Genomic DNA, 21,774 nt, shown 5'->3' with positions numbered 1-21,774 from the left:
TGCAGAAATGGAGGTTGATCAAGCCTTGGCAGTTGGTGCAGCTCATTCCTACAGGTGTTCCAAGTTCTGGAGAACTTAGTACCTCCCCTGTCACACATAATACGTGTTCGGAACACACTGTGGAACAGCATTGTACTGCAGAAATTAAGTTGTTGCTACAAAAATGGCAAGAAAGGAGGAGACAGGCCATATTAACACTTAAAAATGCCGGTTTTACCTGCAGAGAAATTGGAGTGTTCTAAAAGGTTTGACCGATAGTGTATATTTTATTCATATTCGTCTGCAGATGTTCCTTTGTTTCATCAGATATTTTAAAAGTTTTAAAAACCCGTGTTAGCAGCATGGCATACCTGAAGAGCAAACTCTGACCCAAGGCCATCTTATGAATTATGCACTAAAATCTGCACTTTGGTGATATTTTATCACATTGCAAGTATCTCTTTTTGAGGTGAATTCTTTGTTTTCCCAACTTGTCACCTCTTTCTTCAACTATTTAGCCCCCCCAATATTGTCAGTGACTTTTCTTAAAGTCTTGAGGGCAATTTCATCATCAATTGCCTTCACTTTTGCATTCCCGCTCCCCTGACGCAGAGCTTCAAACACCCCCAGTGTTACAGCAGAGGTCTCTGGCTGCATCAGAGTGATCTCTCTCGACTCGCACACAAGCACTCTCTCTCCCTCTCCCTCTCTCTCTCCCCGTCTCTCTCTTGCTCTCTCTCCCATCTCCTACCGTTCCATCTCTGTCTGCTTCCACTGTCTCCTTTCAAGTCCTCAGGGGGGTTGATTCTTTGAAATGTAACACGTGACCCTCTTTTATCCGCCAGGTGGGACGAGTATACCCCCAGGCTGTGTACTTCCCCATTCGTACCCTTTACCTGACGCTCAAGATTGAGCAGAGGGAGCGCTACAAAAGTGGTAAGAAAACATGGCTGTCTTCTGTTGGTACTGTGTTGAAGCATTGCTATTTGAATGTATGTACACAGTGGCACAAATACTGATGATTTTTGTTGGAAATGCTGTCCCTTAGATTCATCGGGGCAACAGCAGCCCACTTCAGTGGGAGCCCAGTCTCACACAGGGACCTCGGATCCAGGGCCAATTAGGGCCACGGCCCCGATGTGGCGATGTAGCCGAATCATGCATATGCAGCGCGAGCTACACCCCACCTTGCTCTCCTCCCTGGAGGGCATCGTGGACCAGATGGTGTGGTTCAGGGAGAACTGGCACGAAGAGGTGAGAACACAAGCGCTGGTTTCATGTGTGTGAAAATAATACAGTTGACTTGATAGTGTCCTCCATCTGTGCAAATGTGTGAATGCAAGTCGGTGCAAGCAACCTGATAGTCCACATAACCCCAGCTTGGGTTTTGACTCTCAGTGGCTTCCTGTTATTCTACAAGGTGTTAGGTGGCGTATTAGGCCAAAAGTGGGTCACTTCACCATTTATTTTCGGGTATTTGATTACGTGTGCACCTGGCACATACTAAGATAAACCACCATAAAGCCATATGGCCTCATTTTTTTGCAGTATAAACATGAACATGGCCACGAGGTACTTGGCATCTAATCTATACGTAGCAGGTTCTAGAAGCTGTGTGAGGAAAACAGGCAACAGGAAGGGACATGGGGGAGACGGCGAAGATGAATTGTAGACAGAAGTTGACGGTTTGTGGCGGGGATACTTGCTTCAGATTCCTGCTCTTTCCGCTGTATTTTATCATGACTTGAGATTAAAATACGTATTTTTTTTATGTGACCTCAGGTTTTGCGGCAGCTGCAGCAAGGCCTTGCTAAGTGTTACTCCGTGGCCTTCGAGAAGAGCGGCGCGGTGTCAGACGCCAAGATCACGCCACACACACTCAACTTTGTCAAGAAGTTGGTCAGCACATTCGGTGTCGGCTTGGAGAACGTGTCCAACGTCTCCACCATGTTCTCCAGCGCCGCTTCCGAGTCACTGGCCCGCCGTGCACAGGCCACGGCTCAGGACCCCGTCTTCCAGAAGATGAAGGGCCAATTCACGACAGGTTAGTTCCACAACAAAGAACTCCCTACTTGAAGTATTCGCTTGTGAGTTAGTTCCTTGCGTCGCTTTTTAAATGAACTCAAGGATCTGTTTTTGATTTCCATGTCATGCCCCCATCCCCTTTCAAAAACACAAACACACACACAGCATCCCCAGCCAACCAATAGCAAATAGCAACATTAATTACAGTTGATCCATGTGGTCGGTTTCAGCAGTGATCACCCGATCTCACTCATGGGTCATCGGAATCAGCATTGAGGATTGAGGATCAGCTACGGGATATAGGTGTATCGAAGTAGAGAACGATAAAAAGTCAGTGTGGGAGGCAACAAGATGACAGGTGCGACGCCATTAGCGTGCAAAAGCGTGGCAGCGACACACAGACCAAGTGAATGAACAACACAAACAATGATGCGCGAGGCTCGGGGCGAGCGCTCTGATGATGAATCTCACCAGATGTTGCGGTGCCAGCTGTGCTCACGCACCCAGGCGTCATCAAGGCTTCTGCCTCACAGCGAGCCTGTCCACCATCGCTACCCAGCTGTCCCCACGGCCAAGTGTGAGCCCTGCCGAGCAACACCCAAACCGCACAAGCTTTCGCCAAAGCGGAACAAAAAGGGTTTACAGAGCGACTGAGCAGCCAAGCTCCCATTCCTCGCACCGAGCTAGTGGCTCACTTGCTTTCACAGGGTTTGTGGGCCGGAAAATATGGGTTTATGTGAGCATATATAACATCTGGCAGCAGGGAGGCATTCAAATCCAATTATGGCAAATGCTATTTGCATGAGTTGCTGTTTTAGTCATGGAGCTGTTTGGGAGACTTTTGTCATCTGCATTTTTTTCTGGAGTAAAAAAAAAAAACTCATAACATTTCTGTTTATTGAATTCTGTGTGTTCTGCCCTGCAGAAAGCCTTTTAGGGCGGGATAAGTGTTTAGTCGCATATTGGCTTTGCATCTGCTAGTGACAGCTCTGGGAAAATGAATGTATGTGGCCTCTGTGACAATTTCATTTCCCCACAGGGATCAAACGTCAACTATACTCTCAGCTTTAGCTGTAACTTTTACATGTCTTGCTTGAAAGCAGAGTCTCCTCCTCCAGCTCCTATCATACTGGTGCTGTCTTCAGCCACCTTACAGGACACAGTGGAAGTTGACTCCACCCAACTATGCACATACAGTCCACCGGGTCAGCGTGGGGTCAGCAAATGATGTCTGCCACACAGAGATTTACCCCCATCTTATTTCTGATCTATAGATTAAAGCGGCAGCCTGTCTTCTTTGCTGTGTGTCCTTAGGCAGGCCGATAGAACTGAAAACCAGCATGGGTTTCAGAACACGGGATCAGAGGGTAAACTTTCTCAACCTCGTCTGACTCTCTCCTTTCTTTTGATTATGTTGCTGTCTGGCTAGTGCCTTGCCTTTTTTTAATTTATGATGGTTTTAATCACTGAAGGCGCTAAATTGGCATTGTTTGCTGTGGACTCGCTCAGTGTTGCCACTGGAAGGTGAATTGCAGCCAGATGGACAGCAAGATTCGCTATAAAAAGAACAATGTTTTGCTTCTTATTTAGCATGGATTCATTTTAATAGACACAAGAGCTGTGGGTCAGTGTGTACGTGCAGTGTACGCCATCGCGCTATGTCCGGAGGGGCTTTGCTCTAAAATGGAAGTCCCCTCCTTTTATATAGCTGATCAAAGCACGCTGTATGCAATATGTTTAGAGGCAGCAGTTTAATGGCTTGAGACTCTTATTTTTATAGCTGTAATTTAATGATATCTCAGCCTGTACAAGGAGACTTTTATTCAACAGAGCAAATAGTGGCTCCTTGCGCTGCCTGACGACATTCCTGTGACATTCCCTCAAGTGAGGCACTTACAGGAGAGCCTCGGTCAGCGGTGAAGCACAATATTTGTACATTCTGTGTAATCACCTTCCTCCCAGAGGCAATCGCTCTGATAAAAAAGGTGATTTTGGTCTGTATCACTGATTAAATAAAGGCTAAATAAACACACAGATCTTTTAATTTCTTACTTCAAACATCGGGCAACATTTTAGGTGATTTCAGCTTTTTGGGTGGAGAAGGACTCGGAATGTGCTCGCAGTTTTAGTAACCAGTCTGTGGGCATGCAGCTGCAGTGAAGGTTACACACACAAGCACAACTGGGAGCTGCCCGCTACTATTCCAACCTTGTACTGTTGGCAGCTGGGATCATCTCCAGTTGAGCAGTCTGGGAGGGTCGTATTGCTCAAGGTCATTGTCAGGCATTATGATTTTTCCACTCATCAGCGCTGCTTCTTTTCTTCACCTGGAGTAACTCCTACTGTTTGTCTCCTCTGCCGCCAGACTTTGATTTTAGCGTGCCGGGCTCCATGAAACTCCACAACCTGATCTCCAAGCTCAAGAAATGGATAAAGATCCTGGAGGCCAAGACCAAGCAGCTGCCCAAGTTCTTCCTCATTGAGGAGAAATGCCGCTTCCTCAGCAACTTCTCCGCCCAGACGGCCGAAGTGGAGATTCCTGGAGAGTTCCTCATGCCCAAACCAACTCACTACTACATCAAAATTGCCAGGTAAGAGTCACTGGGAGACATCGCTACTCGTTACAGGAGCTTTTCTTTCAGAGGAATATTTCCCAATGGTCTGTTGCTTGTTTTCTTCCAGGTTCATGCCCCGAGTGGAGATTGTTCAGAAGCACAATACGGCAGCACGGCGCCTCTATATCCGTGGCCACAATGGCAAGATCTACCCCTACTTGGTGATGAACGACGCCTGCCTGACAGAATCTCGCCGCGAGGAAAGGGTTCTGCAGCTTCTTCGACTCCTCAATCCCTGTTTGGAGAAGAGGAAGGAAACCACAAAAAGACACCTTTTTTTCACGGGTATGACCTCAGAAATGTATAACCTTTTTTCATAAGATCAGGACTTGGTGTCCTTGGAGATCAGAACATTATGTGACATACTTTTGTCTTGGCCTCTCACTAACCGCACACCATTTCAGCTCCCACTCAAGTGTACTATTTCCGCTCTCTCGTCATTCCCTTGTGGTTTGCCTCCACCCAGATGTTTGCCCACTCTCCATTTAAGTGCTTGATTGGTTTGTTTAAGGGACGAGTATAGACGGGGGAATTCAAATGGTACCTTTCATTGAAACTGGAACGACTGGTACTGATTTGATTTGGGTTGCCTGTGGATGTAAATGTGTAGGTTTGTTTGACGGCAGCCTTTTCACCTTCTTTGACCTTGCTTGCTAGACTGATGATGACTGAAATACTTCATTTGCAGGGCTTGACTGTGGTCTAACTGTTTCTGCTAACATTTAGAGTGTATCGCTGCAAACCTCACCCTTCTTCCTGTCACTCACGTATCCTTCTTTTTCAGTGCCCCGAGTGGTGGCGGTGTCCCCTCAGATGAGGCTAGTAGAGGACAATCCTTCGTCTCTGTCACTAGTGGAAATCTACAAGCAGCGTTGTGCCAAGAAGGGAATCGAGCATGACAACCCTATTTCCAGATATTATGATCGCCTTGCCACTGTGCAAGCCAGAGGCACACAGGCCAGCCACCAGGTAGACCAGTCATATTATCTACACTCTATGGGCAAAAGTTCTGGGACACCACTTACCGTATATGCTGCAATTAGATTATTTACCTAAATGGGCCATATGCAATAATTGGAGAGTGCCTGGTGTTTAAGAAATGTCAAAACTTATTCTAAAAAAATCAATTCAATACACGTCCAACTGTTCATTGCTTCAGTCACAGTCAGGGAAAGGCATTGACTATGCCTTACTGTGAACCTTCCAGTCTCTCTGGATCTGTTGGAACCTGCAGATGACACACTGTGACATTCTCACTCAGTGATTCTCAAATAGCAGGTTGTGCCCCCCCCTTGGGGGTGGTGAAGTGTTAGTAGGGTGGTCACGAGAGGCAAGGGAGAATGTCAGTATTAATATGATTCAGTGCTCTCCAGGTATGCATTTAGTTGCACTTTGCTGGTTTCGGTTTCCAGGTCAGCCTGTGAAACCTGGATATTGCTCCTGTGTCAAAGCATCAGCATATATTTCTTTAAAGTTGGCACTTCTGCTAGTGTATTTAGTCATGCTGGTGCCAGCAACTCATACAGTGGATTGTACAGATAAGGAAATGAATATTACAATAGTATTTCAATTTGGAGAGGGGAGGGCTGTGGAAACAAATTGCCACCTATATTTGAGTGACCCAGGTTTCATCTCTGTCTTTTCCCTTCCCAGGTCTTACGAGACATCCTGAAAGAGGTCCAGGGTAACATGGTGCCACGCAGCATGCTGAAGGAGTGGGCCCTCCACACTTTTCCCAACGCCACAGACTACTGGACCTTCCGCAAAATGTTCACCATCCAGCTGGCCCTCATCGGCCTCGCTGAGTTCATGCTCCACCTGAATCGTCTCAATCCCGAGATGCTGCAGATAGCGCAGGTAGATGTGCACACACTCGTGCCCACGTCGAGCTCTTTTTCAAGGGCGAACAGGCGACATGTGATGCACATTAATAGAATACACCAGCCCAATCTCATAGATGCATTAAGAGATCACCATTACCCACTCTTGTGTCTGGGTTTTATGATTCATCCTTCTCCCCTGTGACATTCACATTAACGTCTATCAGTCAGCCAGCCGCTGTCGATGCGAAGGATGTTTTGACAGAGCGTTATATGCAGTCCCCCTGCACTCCAACTATCAAAGATGTTTCAATTTGAAGAGGCTTCGGTGATGTGTGTGTGCGTGTGTGTGCATCTTACCTCTCGGCGTCCGCAGACAGCTTTTTCAAAGTCATTATTAAAGATGATTGTGTCAGTCACCGCCCTCCCCTCTGATCCTAATCGCCCTGTGCTGACAGGCGTTCCTCCGGGCAACTAGTATTAAGCCCCCACTCTGCCTGTTCTATTCCGCAGATCCCATTAGACACAGGAGGATTACGGTGCAGAATACACACACATAAACATACACACACACGCAGGCTAGAGAGTGCAAGGACAGGACATCACTGCCTCATATAGGAGCCCCACCGTGCTTAAATAGAGACCTCATGTTACATCCATTTGGCCCTACAGAGCCTTCTGTGTCCTAACATAAGCATCACAGTAGATTCTCGTAACGCTTGTCTTCATAACCACATCATCTCACCAGAATCACCTTCATTTCCTTGATCATCAAAGTGGCTTTCACATACAATAATAAACATTTGTTTAGAAAAGTCATTTATCATGTCCCACATGAGTCCCCCCAGTGTTGTTCCCGTCATCCCATATTCCAAACAGCCCCCGAAATGGAGCTGGTCACTGGCATGCTGATTTTAGCTTTTCGAGCGTCAGCCTTTGCCTCTAACTGTCTGCAGGCTTATCAGAGCTCCCTGGAGGGGCGGGGTTGCTGGTGTCTCGGCCCACTGCCCCGAGGCTCGCTGCAGGGGCCTGGAGGAGCAGACGGCAGTAGCAGAGGGAGGGAAAGTGGCAAGATGGGAGGAAAGCTGCAGAGAATTGCTCTGCCATAAAGCTGTCAGAGCCACTCACCATTTCATATAAGGGAGCTTATCATGGCGAGAATGGCCGCTTGTGTTGCACCCTCCTCTCACAGAAATGCAGGCTTAAAGATGAAACTTGGCTGTATATATTTAAGTCAGCGAAAGGGAATGAGGATTAGAGATGTTCAGCTGTTGATATATAGTTTGACCTGTTACTGTGGCTGAGATCAATTACACTGTTGTTTGGTACCTTGCCCTTAAAGTGTTATTTCATCTCAAGGTTGACACATAACTCAATCATCAGCTGCCTTTTTATTTTATAACGCTGCTGACACGTTATTGTCTGTCCTCCCTTCTAGGATACTGGCAAGTTGAACGTCTCCTACTTCCGTTTCGACATCAACGACGCCACGGGTGACCTTGATGCCAATCGGCCTGTTCCTTTCCGCCTGACACCAAACATCTCAGAGTTCCTGACCACCATCGGTGTCTCTGGCCCGCTTACCGCTTCCATGATTGCGGTGGCACGGTGCTTTGCGCAGCCGAACTTCAAGGTAGTGGATGTCTTGGTTCTTTGTTCTTGCTTACACTCGCTCATTCATTCTGAAATTTGGACTGTTATTTTGAGTGTAATTATTTCTTTTGTGCAACGTGGCAGCTGTCGTTCATTACTCATGAGAAGAGCAAACGCAATAATTATGACATGTCTTTATTAATGATGTATTTCATCAAGGTATACTTCTGTTCTAAAAAATATAGAAATATTGGCTTGCATGTGATTTTTGTCAGGCATTTATCAAGACACTTAAATGTTTAGAATTGCATATAAATGTTGTGGTATAGTTTTAGTTTAGTAAAATTGCAGTTACAGGTAGTTTTTGCCTTTAATGTGGGCAATTTTACGGCTATGAAAGTTGCCAGACAGTCGCATACAGCACCAAGTCTCACTAAGTATCTTTTAAACAAACGCACAAGCAGGCATAGTTTTAGTCCACATAACCCAGCAGGGTGGTAATGGCCGCCATGTGGCATCGACGTAAGGCTTGTGGAGTGTTTACATGCAATACACAAAAGCACGTAAACTACTCAAGACTGTTGTGGCGGTCTGTCTTCAGGGAGCAGCGCCAACTTGCGACAATCACCCAACCCTCATATAAACAAGCCGGCGGAAGCGACACGTCAAAATAGGGGACCAGTGTGTGTACCTAGTTAGGTGATGATTACTGGGGCTGTGGTCCCGCGGTGGTTTAGACGGTTGTGTATTTCACGACTGCATCACCATAATGAGCTGCTAACCGTGCACACAGCTTTGCCCAGAAGGAACACTGACACACCCTATTTTGGAGTTTGCTTTACGTGGGTTTTTTTTAGATTGGCTTTATATAAACAGACTTTTTTCATTACCTTTTCAGCCTAAACACACAGCTGAGGAAACCATTCCCTGCAGATTGGCATATTGTGCATATATAAACAGCATTCCGAGACGCATAATGATGACTTTCAGATAAACCCCGCCGGTTATCAAATTAGCTTAGAATCTCATAAGCTGCTATAATGTGCCAGCTGCCAGCCGCACATACAGTTAAGCCCCAAGATGATGCATACCCTGGTCAAAATATGAGTTCAAGTCCATTTTTATTTGTTGACTTGACTGGAAACAGGAAACGTGTGTTAGCGATAATAATTACAATTTTATTTAGAAATTGATTCATATTCATTTACCAATATCTTGGTAAATTCCATCATTATTTGCAAAATCTATTCAGGGACACAAAACCAACTTTTAATGTGTGTGTAAATAAACAAACAGGAACATAAAGAAAAACATGAAGTGGCTATTCCTTTCACTCACTTTGTAACTCTTCTACACTTATTACATTTAAGTATACTAGGAAATACACTGACAGTACATCGTGTCTTTGAACGCAACCCCTCATTGCGCAACGCTCCACTGTGCTTCCGTCTGCCGTCATAACAGAGAGATGTGCTTGCTCTGGTGTTTATGCTTTAATTGGTCTAAAAAATGTAACGCCATTAATGAAATAAACGAGTTATAGTTAGAACTTGGTTGTTTTATTTGGACAAATAAATAAACCTGTTGTTTCCAACAGGTGGACGGCATCCTGAAGGCAGTCCTGCGTGACGAGATCATCGCCTGGCACAAGAAAACCCAGGAAGACACGTCCATGCCGCTGTCCCCTGCTGGCCAGCCCGAAAACATGGACTCCCAGCAGCTGGTCTCACTGGTCCAGAAGGCCGTCACCGCCATCATGACTCGCTTGCATAATCTTGCTCAGTTCGAGGGAGGCGAGAGTAAAGTCAACACTTTGGTGGCTGCAGCAAACAGCCTGGACAATCTGTGCCGTATGGACCCCGCGTGGCACCCGTGGCTTTAAAAAAAACACGAGTGGTACGTGGAACTGCATCCAACATCTCCAACTTGTATTTATTTTTGTAACTAAATGTGTCTGCTCTCTTGCCGACTTAATTATGACAGATAAAGGGTTTAAATTGTGTAGCTTTTTTATCCATTGCTGGAGGAAGTATATGATGCTTTTCAACACTTGTCAGACAGCTCATTGGCCAATCCATTATGTTTCTTTTACCTTCGTTACAGAAGCTCATCTGCTCTTGTATATAAGCATTTTGTCTTAATAAAATGCTTTTTTTTATACCTCTCGCTTTCGTTCCATCCTAAACACTTAAGGAGCTTCAGCTGTGCTCATCATGATCATAAAACTAGCAATTAGTTTTCTCCTTTAGCTTCTTGAAGTTAGTTTATCAGAGAGCAATAATAACGTGTAATCGCCATCTGTGCCTCACTCTCACTCTGTCACCGTCATTATCACCCTGAAGGACACACTCCTGGATGTTATTGCGCTCATAACTCATGCTGGGAAATGACTCCACACAAACCAGTCCCCAACATTTAGGAAGTTGATTGCTGTCATCCTGGCGCTTTCACAGTCAGCGGACGCTTATGGTGAGGCGTTTGAACGCGGCGGTGTTGCTACAATAACCTTGGGGGTCATTCCCCTCCCTCTGGTTACAAAGTCCCGCACGAGCGTGTTGAGGCGTTTCCCCCTTCCTCCCCTGCTGCTTGATGAATGCTTGTGTGTCGATCTCCGTGTGGGCCGCCCTCGCTTGACTTACACACGCTGTCAGACGGCCCTCCTGCACCCATAAACACAACTTATATCCCCTGCGCTTACTGCTTACACAACACACACATCCTTTTGCCTTAATATACTTACACACCATGTAGCGTTACGTCTCCTCGCTAATGCACATGAGGAAACGGTATTAATGAAGTTGTAGGGGACAACATTTAGGCCTTCTTTTAAGGCCTTTTTTTCTGATGTGCATCACAATTAGAGCCAGTTTTTGTACACCTCACTTTTCTCTACTGTTTGAAGTATGATTGAATCTTTTCAGATCTTAACTGGAACACCCCATCCCTCCCTTCCTTCCTTCAAGGTGCAGCCAAAGCGTCAAGGGAGTCCAGTTCAAGGGCCTTAAGATCTTGTCTCTGCTATTTGCAGATGATGTGGTCCTGATGGCCTTATCAAACTGTGACCTTCAGCGTTTACCGGTGCGGTTCCCAGCTAAGTGTGAAGCTTCTGGAATGAGACTCAGCATCTCCGAAGATCATTCAAGTATCTTGGAGGTTGGAGCGAGTGTTCCACAGGCAGATATCTCAGAGGACAAACACAAATAGATCCCAAATAGCCATCTCTGAGGACGATAAGCGAGAGAAGGCGTTCTCATTCCTTCATGAATAAACCATCATCGTATTCTTAATGTGGATGAAGATGACAAGTCAAAGTGCCATCAGGACTGCATATGAGACAGATTGGTAGCAGGGAATGTGAACACATTACTATCACATGACCACAAAGTGTGACGAGAACACTTCACCAAGTCGCTAATCCTCTTTTTGCACAATTCAACCATCATCTGACTTCTCCTTCAGTCTCCACATCCAGCTCTTCGGTGGTTTATTATCGCATTGTTTCAGGCCGTGTTGCACAGCGGGTGGTGTGCACAAATTCTTTTTGTGTCCTCGTGTAAACAAACAGCATTAATCAAATAACAACGATGTGTTTATCTCCAGTCCAGGAAGCGGCTCATCTCATATCTAGCAGCAGCGGAAGATTTGTTTTGTTGCTCACCAAAGGAGTCCCATTAGGACTTCTAATGACATTTTCACTCAGCGGAGTGCAGCTCATTGGCTTTGTGTCTCAAATCTGCCATTCCAATTTTTAATTGCCCAAGCGGGATGCAGCAATCAAAGTCACTTTATGTCTCAGTGACAAGTGACGCAGTGGCACAGAGCAGCTCATGATGAATCCAAAGAAGTACTTATATAACTTATATAATCTTATATTCATTTAGGAGAAGTTACATTATTGAAACGCGCCCATTTCAATCAAATAAAGCAGATAATTAGCATGAACACATTTGAATCGATCAGAATTGAAGAGAACTTACTTTTTCAAAGCAAAAGAGAGCATGAAATTCGACACTGTTAAGCAAGAAATAGTAATATTTAAAAAGGATGTGACATCTTTAATAATTACACATTTTGAGTTTAATTAACATTGTTTGTTGTTGTCGTATTTTTTCTAAAATTTAGGCGGGAAAGCACTTCCTGGTTGACATAATGTATGTATATGCTACTTCCTGTTGTTGCACTTCCTGGTTGACATACTACTTCCTGTTGTTCACTTCCTGGTTGTATCTTTACCAACCCTTTTTGCCCGTCTGCTTTGTGTCATAAGTTTTGTGTACTTAAATCACGTTTTAGTTTAGTTTAGCTTAGCTTGCTAACACATTTAAATAATTACTTGAAAGAGTTTTTTTTTTAAATAAGGGTACCTTTTATAATTGACTACATTGATTTCCACTTTGTGACTGCTGCCAGTTGGCGCACACAGCTGTGCTAAAGGGTGGAGACGAGCAGCTCTATTAATTATGGAGGACACTTTCTGCTGAATGCAGAGCTGTCATGGCGCTAAAGTAAGTGTGCATAAACTGTCATGTGTGTATTTCACATTGTTTAGACAGGAGCCATATGCCAGGGGTGGCAATAAGCTCATACCTGAAATGTCTCCTTGTAGCTCTGCCATGCAGACCCCCAACAAATGTGTTGCTGTTGAAGAGTCCAATGACAATGCAGGTGAATTGCCCAACGGCTTTGACCAGTTTGCTGTGTTGTAACACTGATACTGATAAGGTAGGTCCATATACTCGTAGTACTCTTTAATCCTTTATCAACAGAAATAATTTTTTTCCACTTAATTGCTGCACAAATTCCATGCATACATTGCAATGCATATCTGCACATGTCCAAATCACACTTTTGGTGTCATTATAGCACATGGAAGTGCTAACTTCACACATTTAATGTGCTGGTTGTTGACAGTTTTGACAACATGCATTTCCTATTTACAATGCAGAATTTTAATAGAGTTTTATTTTCAGCTGGCAATTTGTCAATAAGCCTCTACCACACAAAGATATGTTAATGAAATACAATTAAAGTAGCGGTTTCTTAGTTTATGATTGCACACAAACTGAGGATTATAGTTTATAAAGAAGGTTTTCTGCTGACTGTCTTTTATTTGGCTTATTTTTAACAGTAATATGTGTTTGTTTTTGTAGTGTGCAATATTAGAAAAGGCTTGATCAAGTGATATTAGCAGCAGTCGGTATGAGAAAAATTCACCCATTTACTTTATGCTCAAGAGGTATATTTTCATCCTCATCGTAGCGGCAGCTAAGCATAATATAGCGAGGGTTGGGGTGCTCAATAAAACTTTTAAACTCGACGTTACTCCCCAGTCGATAGGGCCGTGCTCTTTTTTTTTTTATGACTTTTTGCCGTCCTGTGGGAGTTTCCTGTGTGATGCTACTTCCTAGTCATGATGGGGTTGGTTGTATTAAACCTCCCAAGTTCTGTGCCCCCACGGGAAACTGGTGCATGACAAGATTTGTACTCCTGATCCTTGCTTCTTTCTTAGCACGCTAGCAACCACTGTTGTTGTGCTCAACTGGGCGCTACCTGGTCACTCCTGGGTAGAAGTGCTGGGGCAGGAAAAAAGTTTTTTGTACAGTATAATGAGTTTATCGTAGTGGAAACTTTGCAAGATGGAGACTGAAACCTGACTAGCCACTTCAGGTGCTTTGCACCAATTTGGGTGCATACTTTATGTATTACTATTGAAAGTCAATATGTGAATGATTTTTTTAATGACTTTATTGACTTTTTAAATGTATTCAGCGTGACTCCATTTTGTTTCTTCCTCCATGCTTGTGGCTACCGGCGCCCATATGTAGCAGCCAGCAATTGTGGTGTGTTCATGAGCCTGCAACAGTACGCTCTAAATGCCTCCCCGCTGCTCATGTCCTGATTAGACCACACAAAGTTGCTGAGCCCACTTGACAACCGGCCCTCCATCAGCATCCTCGGCTCTCCCTCCCTCTTTTCTCCCTGCATGCTCGCATCCAAGAGCGCAATTTAATTTGTTTGGTAATATCAGGATTGGCACGTTGAGCCCAGCTTCACTCCAAAGTGAAATTGGACAAGGGCATTGGAGCCTCACCATGTAAAAGTGCCTCACCTTGACAGCTGCTTGAGAGGGGAGCGCATTGCAGAAGAGAATGATGTTCCCGAGAAGGAGGGAGGGAAGGAGCAATGTAGAAAAAGACACACTTCTCTCTTCTCCGTGACTCACTGGGGAGTTGTGTGCCAGGCAGGAAGCCATGCAGCATTTGAAGGCACACGCTTTTTTTTTTTTAAAGGGGAGACAAAGCACCAGGTGCTACTAGGGGCCCATCTGCTCCGCAACAACACGCTGGAACTTGTCCAATATGTCCAAACAGCTTCCAGGGCCGCTTTGTGTGCACCTCATCTCCAGTAGTGAGATTGATCTCATTGTAATTACATTTTTGGCAGCACAGGAAACTCCGTCACTCATCTATTAACACTCGTTTGTCTATTCACAAGTGTAGAAAAGTAGACTGGGTTCCTACAGTAAGGGCGTATACTCACATTAGGCAAATGCTGCTGTGCCTGAACCCGCTTCACACCTCAATAGCAGCGAGTGTGTCTGCTTAGACTAGATTGTACCATTCTGACTACATGGAGGGTGCCCATGCCCTTATGGAAAAAAAATATATTGCAGTATATTGGCAAATATAATGCAATGTATTAGGAAATATCTTTCCATATATGGGATCTTATGTTTATATTTTCCAATATATTACAATATATGCATATATCATATATGTGTATATACGTATTGATACATATAAAAAATATATTGCGATCAAGACCAAAAAAAGTACTATATTTTTACATATATAAAATTTCATATAATTTGGGATATATATAAACTCATTATTATTATTATTATATATATTATATATTTGGATTTTATATATTTCAATATATTGAAAGCGGCAATCATTTGTATAATGCAATATATTGCCATATATTACATGAATATATAATATATGTACAAAAATATATTATTCCATGTATTTATAATATATAATGTATTGGAAAATATAATGGAAAAATAATATAATACAATATATTTAAAGTAATATATTGATAAATATATTTTATTTTCATAAGGACATACATTTTTACAAGGAATGTCTATTTTTGTTATAAATAGCATCCTTCCATTCTTTTGCTTAAAATGCCAGGGTACGAATGCTGGTTGTGAGTGGGGGCCAGGTGAGGGAGGGGCAATCACGCCCAAGTACATCACAGTATGAATAGTCTAGTCTTGAGTACCTTAATGTAGTATTAATAAACACTAATACATATCTGTCAATTGTATTAACTATAAGCTGTTAACAGTTATAGACCAGGGTTCAATTCCACCTTCGGCTATCTCTGTGTGGAGTTTGCATGTTCTCCCCCCGTGCATGCGTGGGTTTTCTCCGGGTACTCCGGTTTCCTCCCACATTCCAAAAACATGCTAGGTTAATTAGCCACTCCAAATTGTCCATAGGTATGAATGTGAGTGTGAATGGTTGTTTGTCTATATGTGCCCTGTGATTGGCTGCCGACCAGTCCAGGGTGTACCCCGCCTCTCGCCTGAAGACAGCTGGGGTAGGCTCCAGCACCCCCGCGACCCTCATGAGGAAAAAAGCGGTAGAAAATGAACGAATGAATGAATGTTAAGTTATGTCACGGGGGCCTTTTTGCAGTGCAGGGACCAAAAGTCAGGTCCCTATAAGGCCGGGGTGTCCAAAGTGTGAGTATTCTGTTTTATTCCATATCTGTGACGTCTAATGAGGCAGCAGAGAGGAAAACGACAGCTCGTCAACCTTTTGTCTCAGCTTCCCTTGATTGTGTGGAAAGAAATGCTGATGCAGCAAAGAAGAGAAGTTAATTACATTGTTTTTTTTCCCCCCCTCCCCAAAATTCCATCTCTGGCCCTAATTTGTGACACCCTGCCAAGGCTCGTCTTGTTCCTGATATGTCATGGCGGATTTGATGGACAGTGATGAAGAGCAGGAAACATGCCAGTCCTTGACTGTTGCGCTGACTCTGCTCCTCCACCATCTCTGATCAGCCCTGAGAGAGAATCACAGGTAATTGGATTCAATAAAATCAGGCTGCAATCGATCATCTTGTTCTTTTTTGGAAACTTGAAGCTTTTGACTGGGATGAGACTCCACCGCTGGGGGAGGGGGGGCGAGGTGTGGCGGCTGCCTAGATAAGTGGACGAGGAAGGCGCTGCTAGATGTGAGGCCGGCTTCATTTCCACCTCCAGTGGAGGGAGACCACCTATTTAGTGGTGAGGCCACTGGGATGATAGCAGATCACATCTAACTGATGCCGTTGAGACACTGCATCTCGCCATCTTACAGCTTCAATTTCCATACCATTAGCCTCCTGTTTGTGTGTGTGTGTGTGTGTGTGTGTGTGTGTGTGTGTGTGAGTGCATCTCGGCGCAACTCTCCATTAAGCCACACCATTGCATACACAAAATAGTTGTCACAAAGGCAGCCATATAAGTATTCATACAAGCTTAGTTTACTAAAATGTGTTTTTTTACATGCAGTTCTTTGCATCTGAGCTTGTTGCACCCAGAGGACAAACAGTAGAAGTAGTGTTCCTCATACACACTGCAGACGTTCTTTTTAGTTGTTTAGTAAGTGGAGAAAAAAATTGAGGAGGCTCCCAATTTTGTGTCTCCTCACCTCATTACCCACACCTGGATGGGACTGCAGGGAATCCTAATTTAAGTCGCTTGTTAACAATGTCCTAATGCATCCTGACAGCAACAAGAAAAAGGGATGGAGGGATGGCTGAGCTCAAAAAAAAAAAAAAAAGGATGTGTAAGAAGGCATGAAAATTGTCCTGAAGGAGACGATTGTCTGCCTGCCTTTCGCTGCCATTCTTCTCGCTTTCTTGCTTTCATTCCATTTGAAAGGAGCATCATCTTAAATCATCCGAGCCCCCGCATGCACGCACCCGTCCCCGGCTAATGTTCATAAACTCATGAACACAAATACTGTTTTGCAACCACTTAACTGCGACACCACATGAAATCAAATAAAACGCTAAATACGTTCTTGTGATCCTGTTCAATCCGCCTCGGGTCCTTTTGTGTGTTTTGCAGCTGCGTGGCAGCTCCTAGCAAGCCGACACATGGGCATGCTGGGTCATGGATTGCAGCGAATCACAACCTCCAAATGCATGGGGGGGGGGATAAAAAGCTATTCAAGTTAAAGGATGTTGTTTATAAGCATACAATTAATAGCTCATAGTACTCCAAATTATCCATAGGTATGAATGTGAGTGTGAATGGTTGTTTGTCTATATGTGCCCTGTGATTGGTTGGCCACCAGTCCAGTGTTACCTCGCCGAAGACCGCTGGGATAGGCTCCAGCACTCCCCGCAACCCTCGTGAGGATAAGCGGTAGAAAATGAATGAATGAAAATCCATTGTGGCTGCACGGTGGGGGAGTGTTTAGCGTGTAGGCCACATGGTCAGGAGATCTGGGTTTGAATCTCTGTTGGTCATCTTTGTGTGGAGTTTGCATTCCAAAAATATGCATGCAAAAAAAAAAAAAAGAATCTAAAAAATATCTCTTGCAGTGGTGGACCACCATCATATTTTTATTAGCCACTGTTTTCAATTATAATAAAATAGAATGGGAACACACACAAAAACATTTTTTAGTGTACTATGAAGACTTCGGTACTTTCTTAGTTTACAAAATACTCACATTTGTTTTGGCATTTCTTTCGCTTGACATCAGTGGGCTGACATTGTTTTCAAGGTCACATCATAAGTCCAAGCAACCGTCATTTGTATCCCAAAGACAACAATACCGTTTGTATGGTTAAAAAACATTCACAAATAAATAAAATAGAATTCAAAAAACATATTGGGAAACAAAAAACAGACTCATCTCTTGGCTCTAACAGAGAATTCATTTCTGATAGGCCGATGGTAATTTGTTGTTTTTTGTTTTGTTTTATCTGAGCACTGAATGGTGCAGATTGAAATGGAAAGTAAAAAGCGGTCAGAACATCTGGTGATAATGCTTCAGGCTGGTGTGGGCTGATGAAAAGAAACCTCATTGGCATCCCTAAGTGATACCAAGAAAAAACAAGAACAAATAGGGAACTATCATTTACTGATTGTGGAAATGACTTTTTCAGGAAAAAAAAACAAAACTTGTGATGTTTTGCATGTGAGAACAGCATGTGGAAATCGTTCAAAGGGGAATTTTTGAAAATGTTGCTCAAATAGTCCATCTTAAAGTGAAAAAAGTTCAAGAAAACAACAAAAAGTATGGCCGCTGAGCATGTTTCTTCGTCGAGTGAATATGAACAAATTTATATTAAAACCAAAGTTAAAATATTATTGGTACTCGAAAACCCCTCTCCTCTATCGTCTTCCTGACCTTCAGAGCAGCACCCTGTCAAAAATGTCTTTCAGCATGCCCAGTGATGCTCCACTGAGGGTGGGGAATTGTGGCGGGCACTCAGGCTTCAATCAGCCCAGAAATAGCCGGTGGTCAAACAGCGAGCGGATACCATCACCGTGGAAGGCCCGGGGCTTGCCTAGGGAGCTCTCACTTTGCCAAACGGGGCAGTGAAAGGATGGACACAAACTAGGGCCGTCAAAGTTAACGCGTTAATAATGGCGGCAAATTCTTTGCCACCGTAGCACGGTAACTCTGTTGCCACAAGCTGGAACAAATATTAATGGGAACTGGAGAAAGAAAAGAGTATTTAGATTAGCTTCAAAGCCCTGGCAGATGGCTCTAGTAGCAAGACCAAAGTTATTTGTATCTACTGTGGCTGTGTTTCACTTATCGCGGATTATGTGGCCTGCCAGAGACCGGAGCACTGCAGGTATTGTTTTTATTGTCATATACAGTGATACCTTGGCATAAGAGTGGCCCAACTAACCGTTGGTTTTCACATTTTTACGTCTCTCTGATGATTTTGGCATTGAACTGCCAGCTAAATTGGAGTTCCAGCTGCTATTGACGGGCTGTCAATGTGATGACCGTGGCTGAAGTCCAGTGTTTTGCTACCGTTAGCGATTTAGCATCGAACTACCACAATCATGCACTCATCAAATCTCACCTTTATGCATTCCCACATAATATCAGCATTCGGGAGCAAGTATGAGGTGAAAGAAAAGTATGAAAATACATCTAATTACATCCATACAGCCCTCTTTGCATCCGAGAACGGTGCATCGGTCTGTTCAATGACCGTCAAAAAAGTAGTAGAAATCGCAAACGCATTAAACATTCAAAAACTGTGGAAATAGTTAGAGTATTATAATAAAATAATATATACTGTAATATAATTATTAGTTTCTATGTATTTCAATGTGTTTAAAAGAGAATTGCAATTTGGATTAATGTGTTTTATGACTATTACCCTATGTTTTAGGTATTTTCTTTTATATTTTTTTTTATTTCATGAAGGAAAGGTGCATTGAAGCAATTCTTTAATAATAATCCTTCCTGAATGGTCCTAAATAGTATTTTTACTAACAAACATTTAGAATTTAAAACCAGTATCATAAATAAACAAATCTTACTTTGAGTTGACACAAATAAACAAAAACATGTCAGTGTGAGAGGTCTCACTTGCTCACATTTTGTATTTGCTGAACGTTTGTGGGCGAGTTTAAGAGCTAATATGCTAATAATAAAGAAAATGAGTAATACAAAAATATGCTTGCTGACTGTATTTTTTTTTATAATGCCCCAAAGTTCCAAAAATTGATATCCTATTACATAAAATTTGATGTAATTATCGTTTTGCACATCGAATTGTTTACCACAAAGAGATTTCCCCTATTATTATAGATAAAAACATCTGTGATTAAATGCGATTAATTGCGAGTTAACTATGGACAAAAAAATGCGATTAATCATGATCAAATACTTTAATCGATTGACAGCCCTAACACAAACGCAAATGTATTCATGCAGACTTCGGACTCGAGCTCCTGGTCCTCCCCCGGGATGCAGGCGAAGCTCTCCCATAGGTGAGAGATGAAGACCCAACAACTGGGAGACTCTGCTAGACGTTCCCAGCACACCGTCACTACACGTTTGGGTTTCCCAGGTATGTCCGGCACCCCCTCCCCCCCCCCACGCCGTCTAATCCAACTCATCACCATGTGGTGATCAGTTACGGACGTCCCTGCGTTTGACCGTGGTGTCAGTTATGGACGAACTGTGGTTGTGGTTCTCACAGAAGTCCAATAACGCTCCACCACCATAACGTCCCAATCACGTAGCAAAAATGCTATGCGATTATATGCACTGTTTTTAAAATGAGCGGAATGACTGCTTAACTCTCAGCAGTCACACAATGGCAACTTGACACAGTTCATTCTGCTGGCCAGTATAGATTTTCATGAGCTTTAAAATGGAAAAACTGTTATTTTTGAAAAAGCTTTATCAGACTTTCCGAGCAGAAGTGAGCGCTCCAGCACAGCCCACATCATTTTCAGCCAGCCAGATTATGAATATGCAATATTTGTTCTTGTCCTTGCTGCAGCCTCCTGTGATGGTAATGCAACCTCACTGTTTATGCTAAGTTATTCCTCCTGATTGGAAAAGTAATACTGGGGAGCCTGGAGCACGGAGATATGACTTTTAATTTGGTTTGGTGATGCATTCTGAGGTATGAACAAGCAAAGATGGTGGAGTGATCTTCGACAGGCAGGGATTGGGTCTCCTGGTTGCTTTTTCACGGTTGACTTTGTGGGCGTGGCGCTTTGTAACCGCTGGTAATGAGATTCTTAAGTGGGGAATTACATTCAAAATTGGGAACATGATTACCACGGAGGTGGCGACGGTAACAGGAGAACGCTTTATGACTGGGCTGGGAAAAAGTGGAAAGTGTTTACTGTACCTGTGCGCTAAACTGGACTTCACCGATAAATCCAATAAAAACATTGTACGCAAAATAGAAAAATAAAAAGGTCAATCACCTTTGCTCTGGATCTGCATGCAAGAGCTCAACTCAAGGGCAAAGGATGATTATGAGAAAGGGGAGGGACCAGCCTGGAATTACCAGGGATGAGTTGGTTAATGATCTCAAGGGAGTTGGGAGTCACCAAGAAAAGCACGAGTAACACACTTTGCTGCGTTGTCCACAAAGTCCCCTGTTCAAAAAGATAGATAGATTGTCAACAAAATGTCATTGCCTGGCTCCTGTATAATCATAAATAATGTTAAGATTGTGGAGAATAAATAGATGACATCAAATATGAACAACAATGTACAGCGTGAACACTAAATTGCACAAATAATTTAAATAATTTTGAATAAATAATCATAATTATATATGTATATATGTTGCTAAACCATAACGACAGCCTTCAAACCTTCAGTTTCCCAACCTTCTGTTTACAACCCTGAGACCAAGTCCAAGACCTCTATGTTTGCCAACAAGGCTTTCCAAACATCAAGTAACGTAACAACCTTTTAAATAAATTTTTTTCATTCTTTCTCTCTTTGTTACTCCCTTTCTGATGACTTTATTGTAAGCTTACGGCTGGGGATCAAACATTTCTCAGAAAAAAAAAATACCTTTCAAAAATGTTAGCATTGTTTGCAGTTCAGTCGAATTACTTTCCTACATGCCCACTACATTAGGTACACCTGCACAATGAAGATACTGTACACTCGGAGCGCCGTTTATAAACTTCTGCCTTTACAAATATTATACTCAGTTTTGAT

The 21,774-nt window shown here is 43.3% G+C and overlaps 1 protein-coding gene across 2 annotated transcripts in view; it reads left to right on the top strand.

Moving 5' to 3' along the window:
• trrap (transformation/transcription domain-associated protein) overlaps positions 1-10,154 on the top strand; it is a 55,642-nt gene extending 45,488 nt beyond the window's left edge. For both annotated transcript variants that reach the window (XM_058062240.2, XM_058062239.2), the window contains 9 exons: positions 825-915; positions 1,028-1,233; positions 1,762-2,023; positions 4,370-4,595; positions 4,687-4,904; positions 5,404-5,588; positions 6,273-6,476; positions 7,878-8,072; positions 9,630-10,154. In XM_058062240.2, coding sequence (XP_057918223.2) covers positions 825-915; positions 1,028-1,233; positions 1,762-2,023; positions 4,370-4,595; positions 4,687-4,904; positions 5,404-5,588; positions 6,273-6,476; positions 7,878-8,072; positions 9,630-9,914 — 1,872 coding nt within the window. In that variant the 3' untranslated portion in view covers positions 9,915-10,154. The remainder of the gene's footprint in view (positions 1-824; positions 916-1,027; positions 1,234-1,761; positions 2,024-4,369; positions 4,596-4,686; positions 4,905-5,403; positions 5,589-6,272; positions 6,477-7,877; positions 8,073-9,629) is intronic.
• The last annotated feature ends 11,620 nt before the right edge of the window (positions 10,155-21,774 follow it).

Source organism: Doryrhamphus excisus, linkage group LG2 (assembly GCF_037039965.1).
Source record: "Doryrhamphus excisus strain RoL-2023G ecotype Guam linkage group LG2, RoL_Dexc_Guam_v1.1, whole genome shotgun sequence".
Lineage (NCBI taxonomy): Eukaryota > Metazoa > Chordata > Actinopteri > Syngnathiformes > Syngnathidae > Doryrhamphus > Doryrhamphus excisus.
This window is presented reverse-complemented; position numbering and strand designations above follow the sequence as displayed.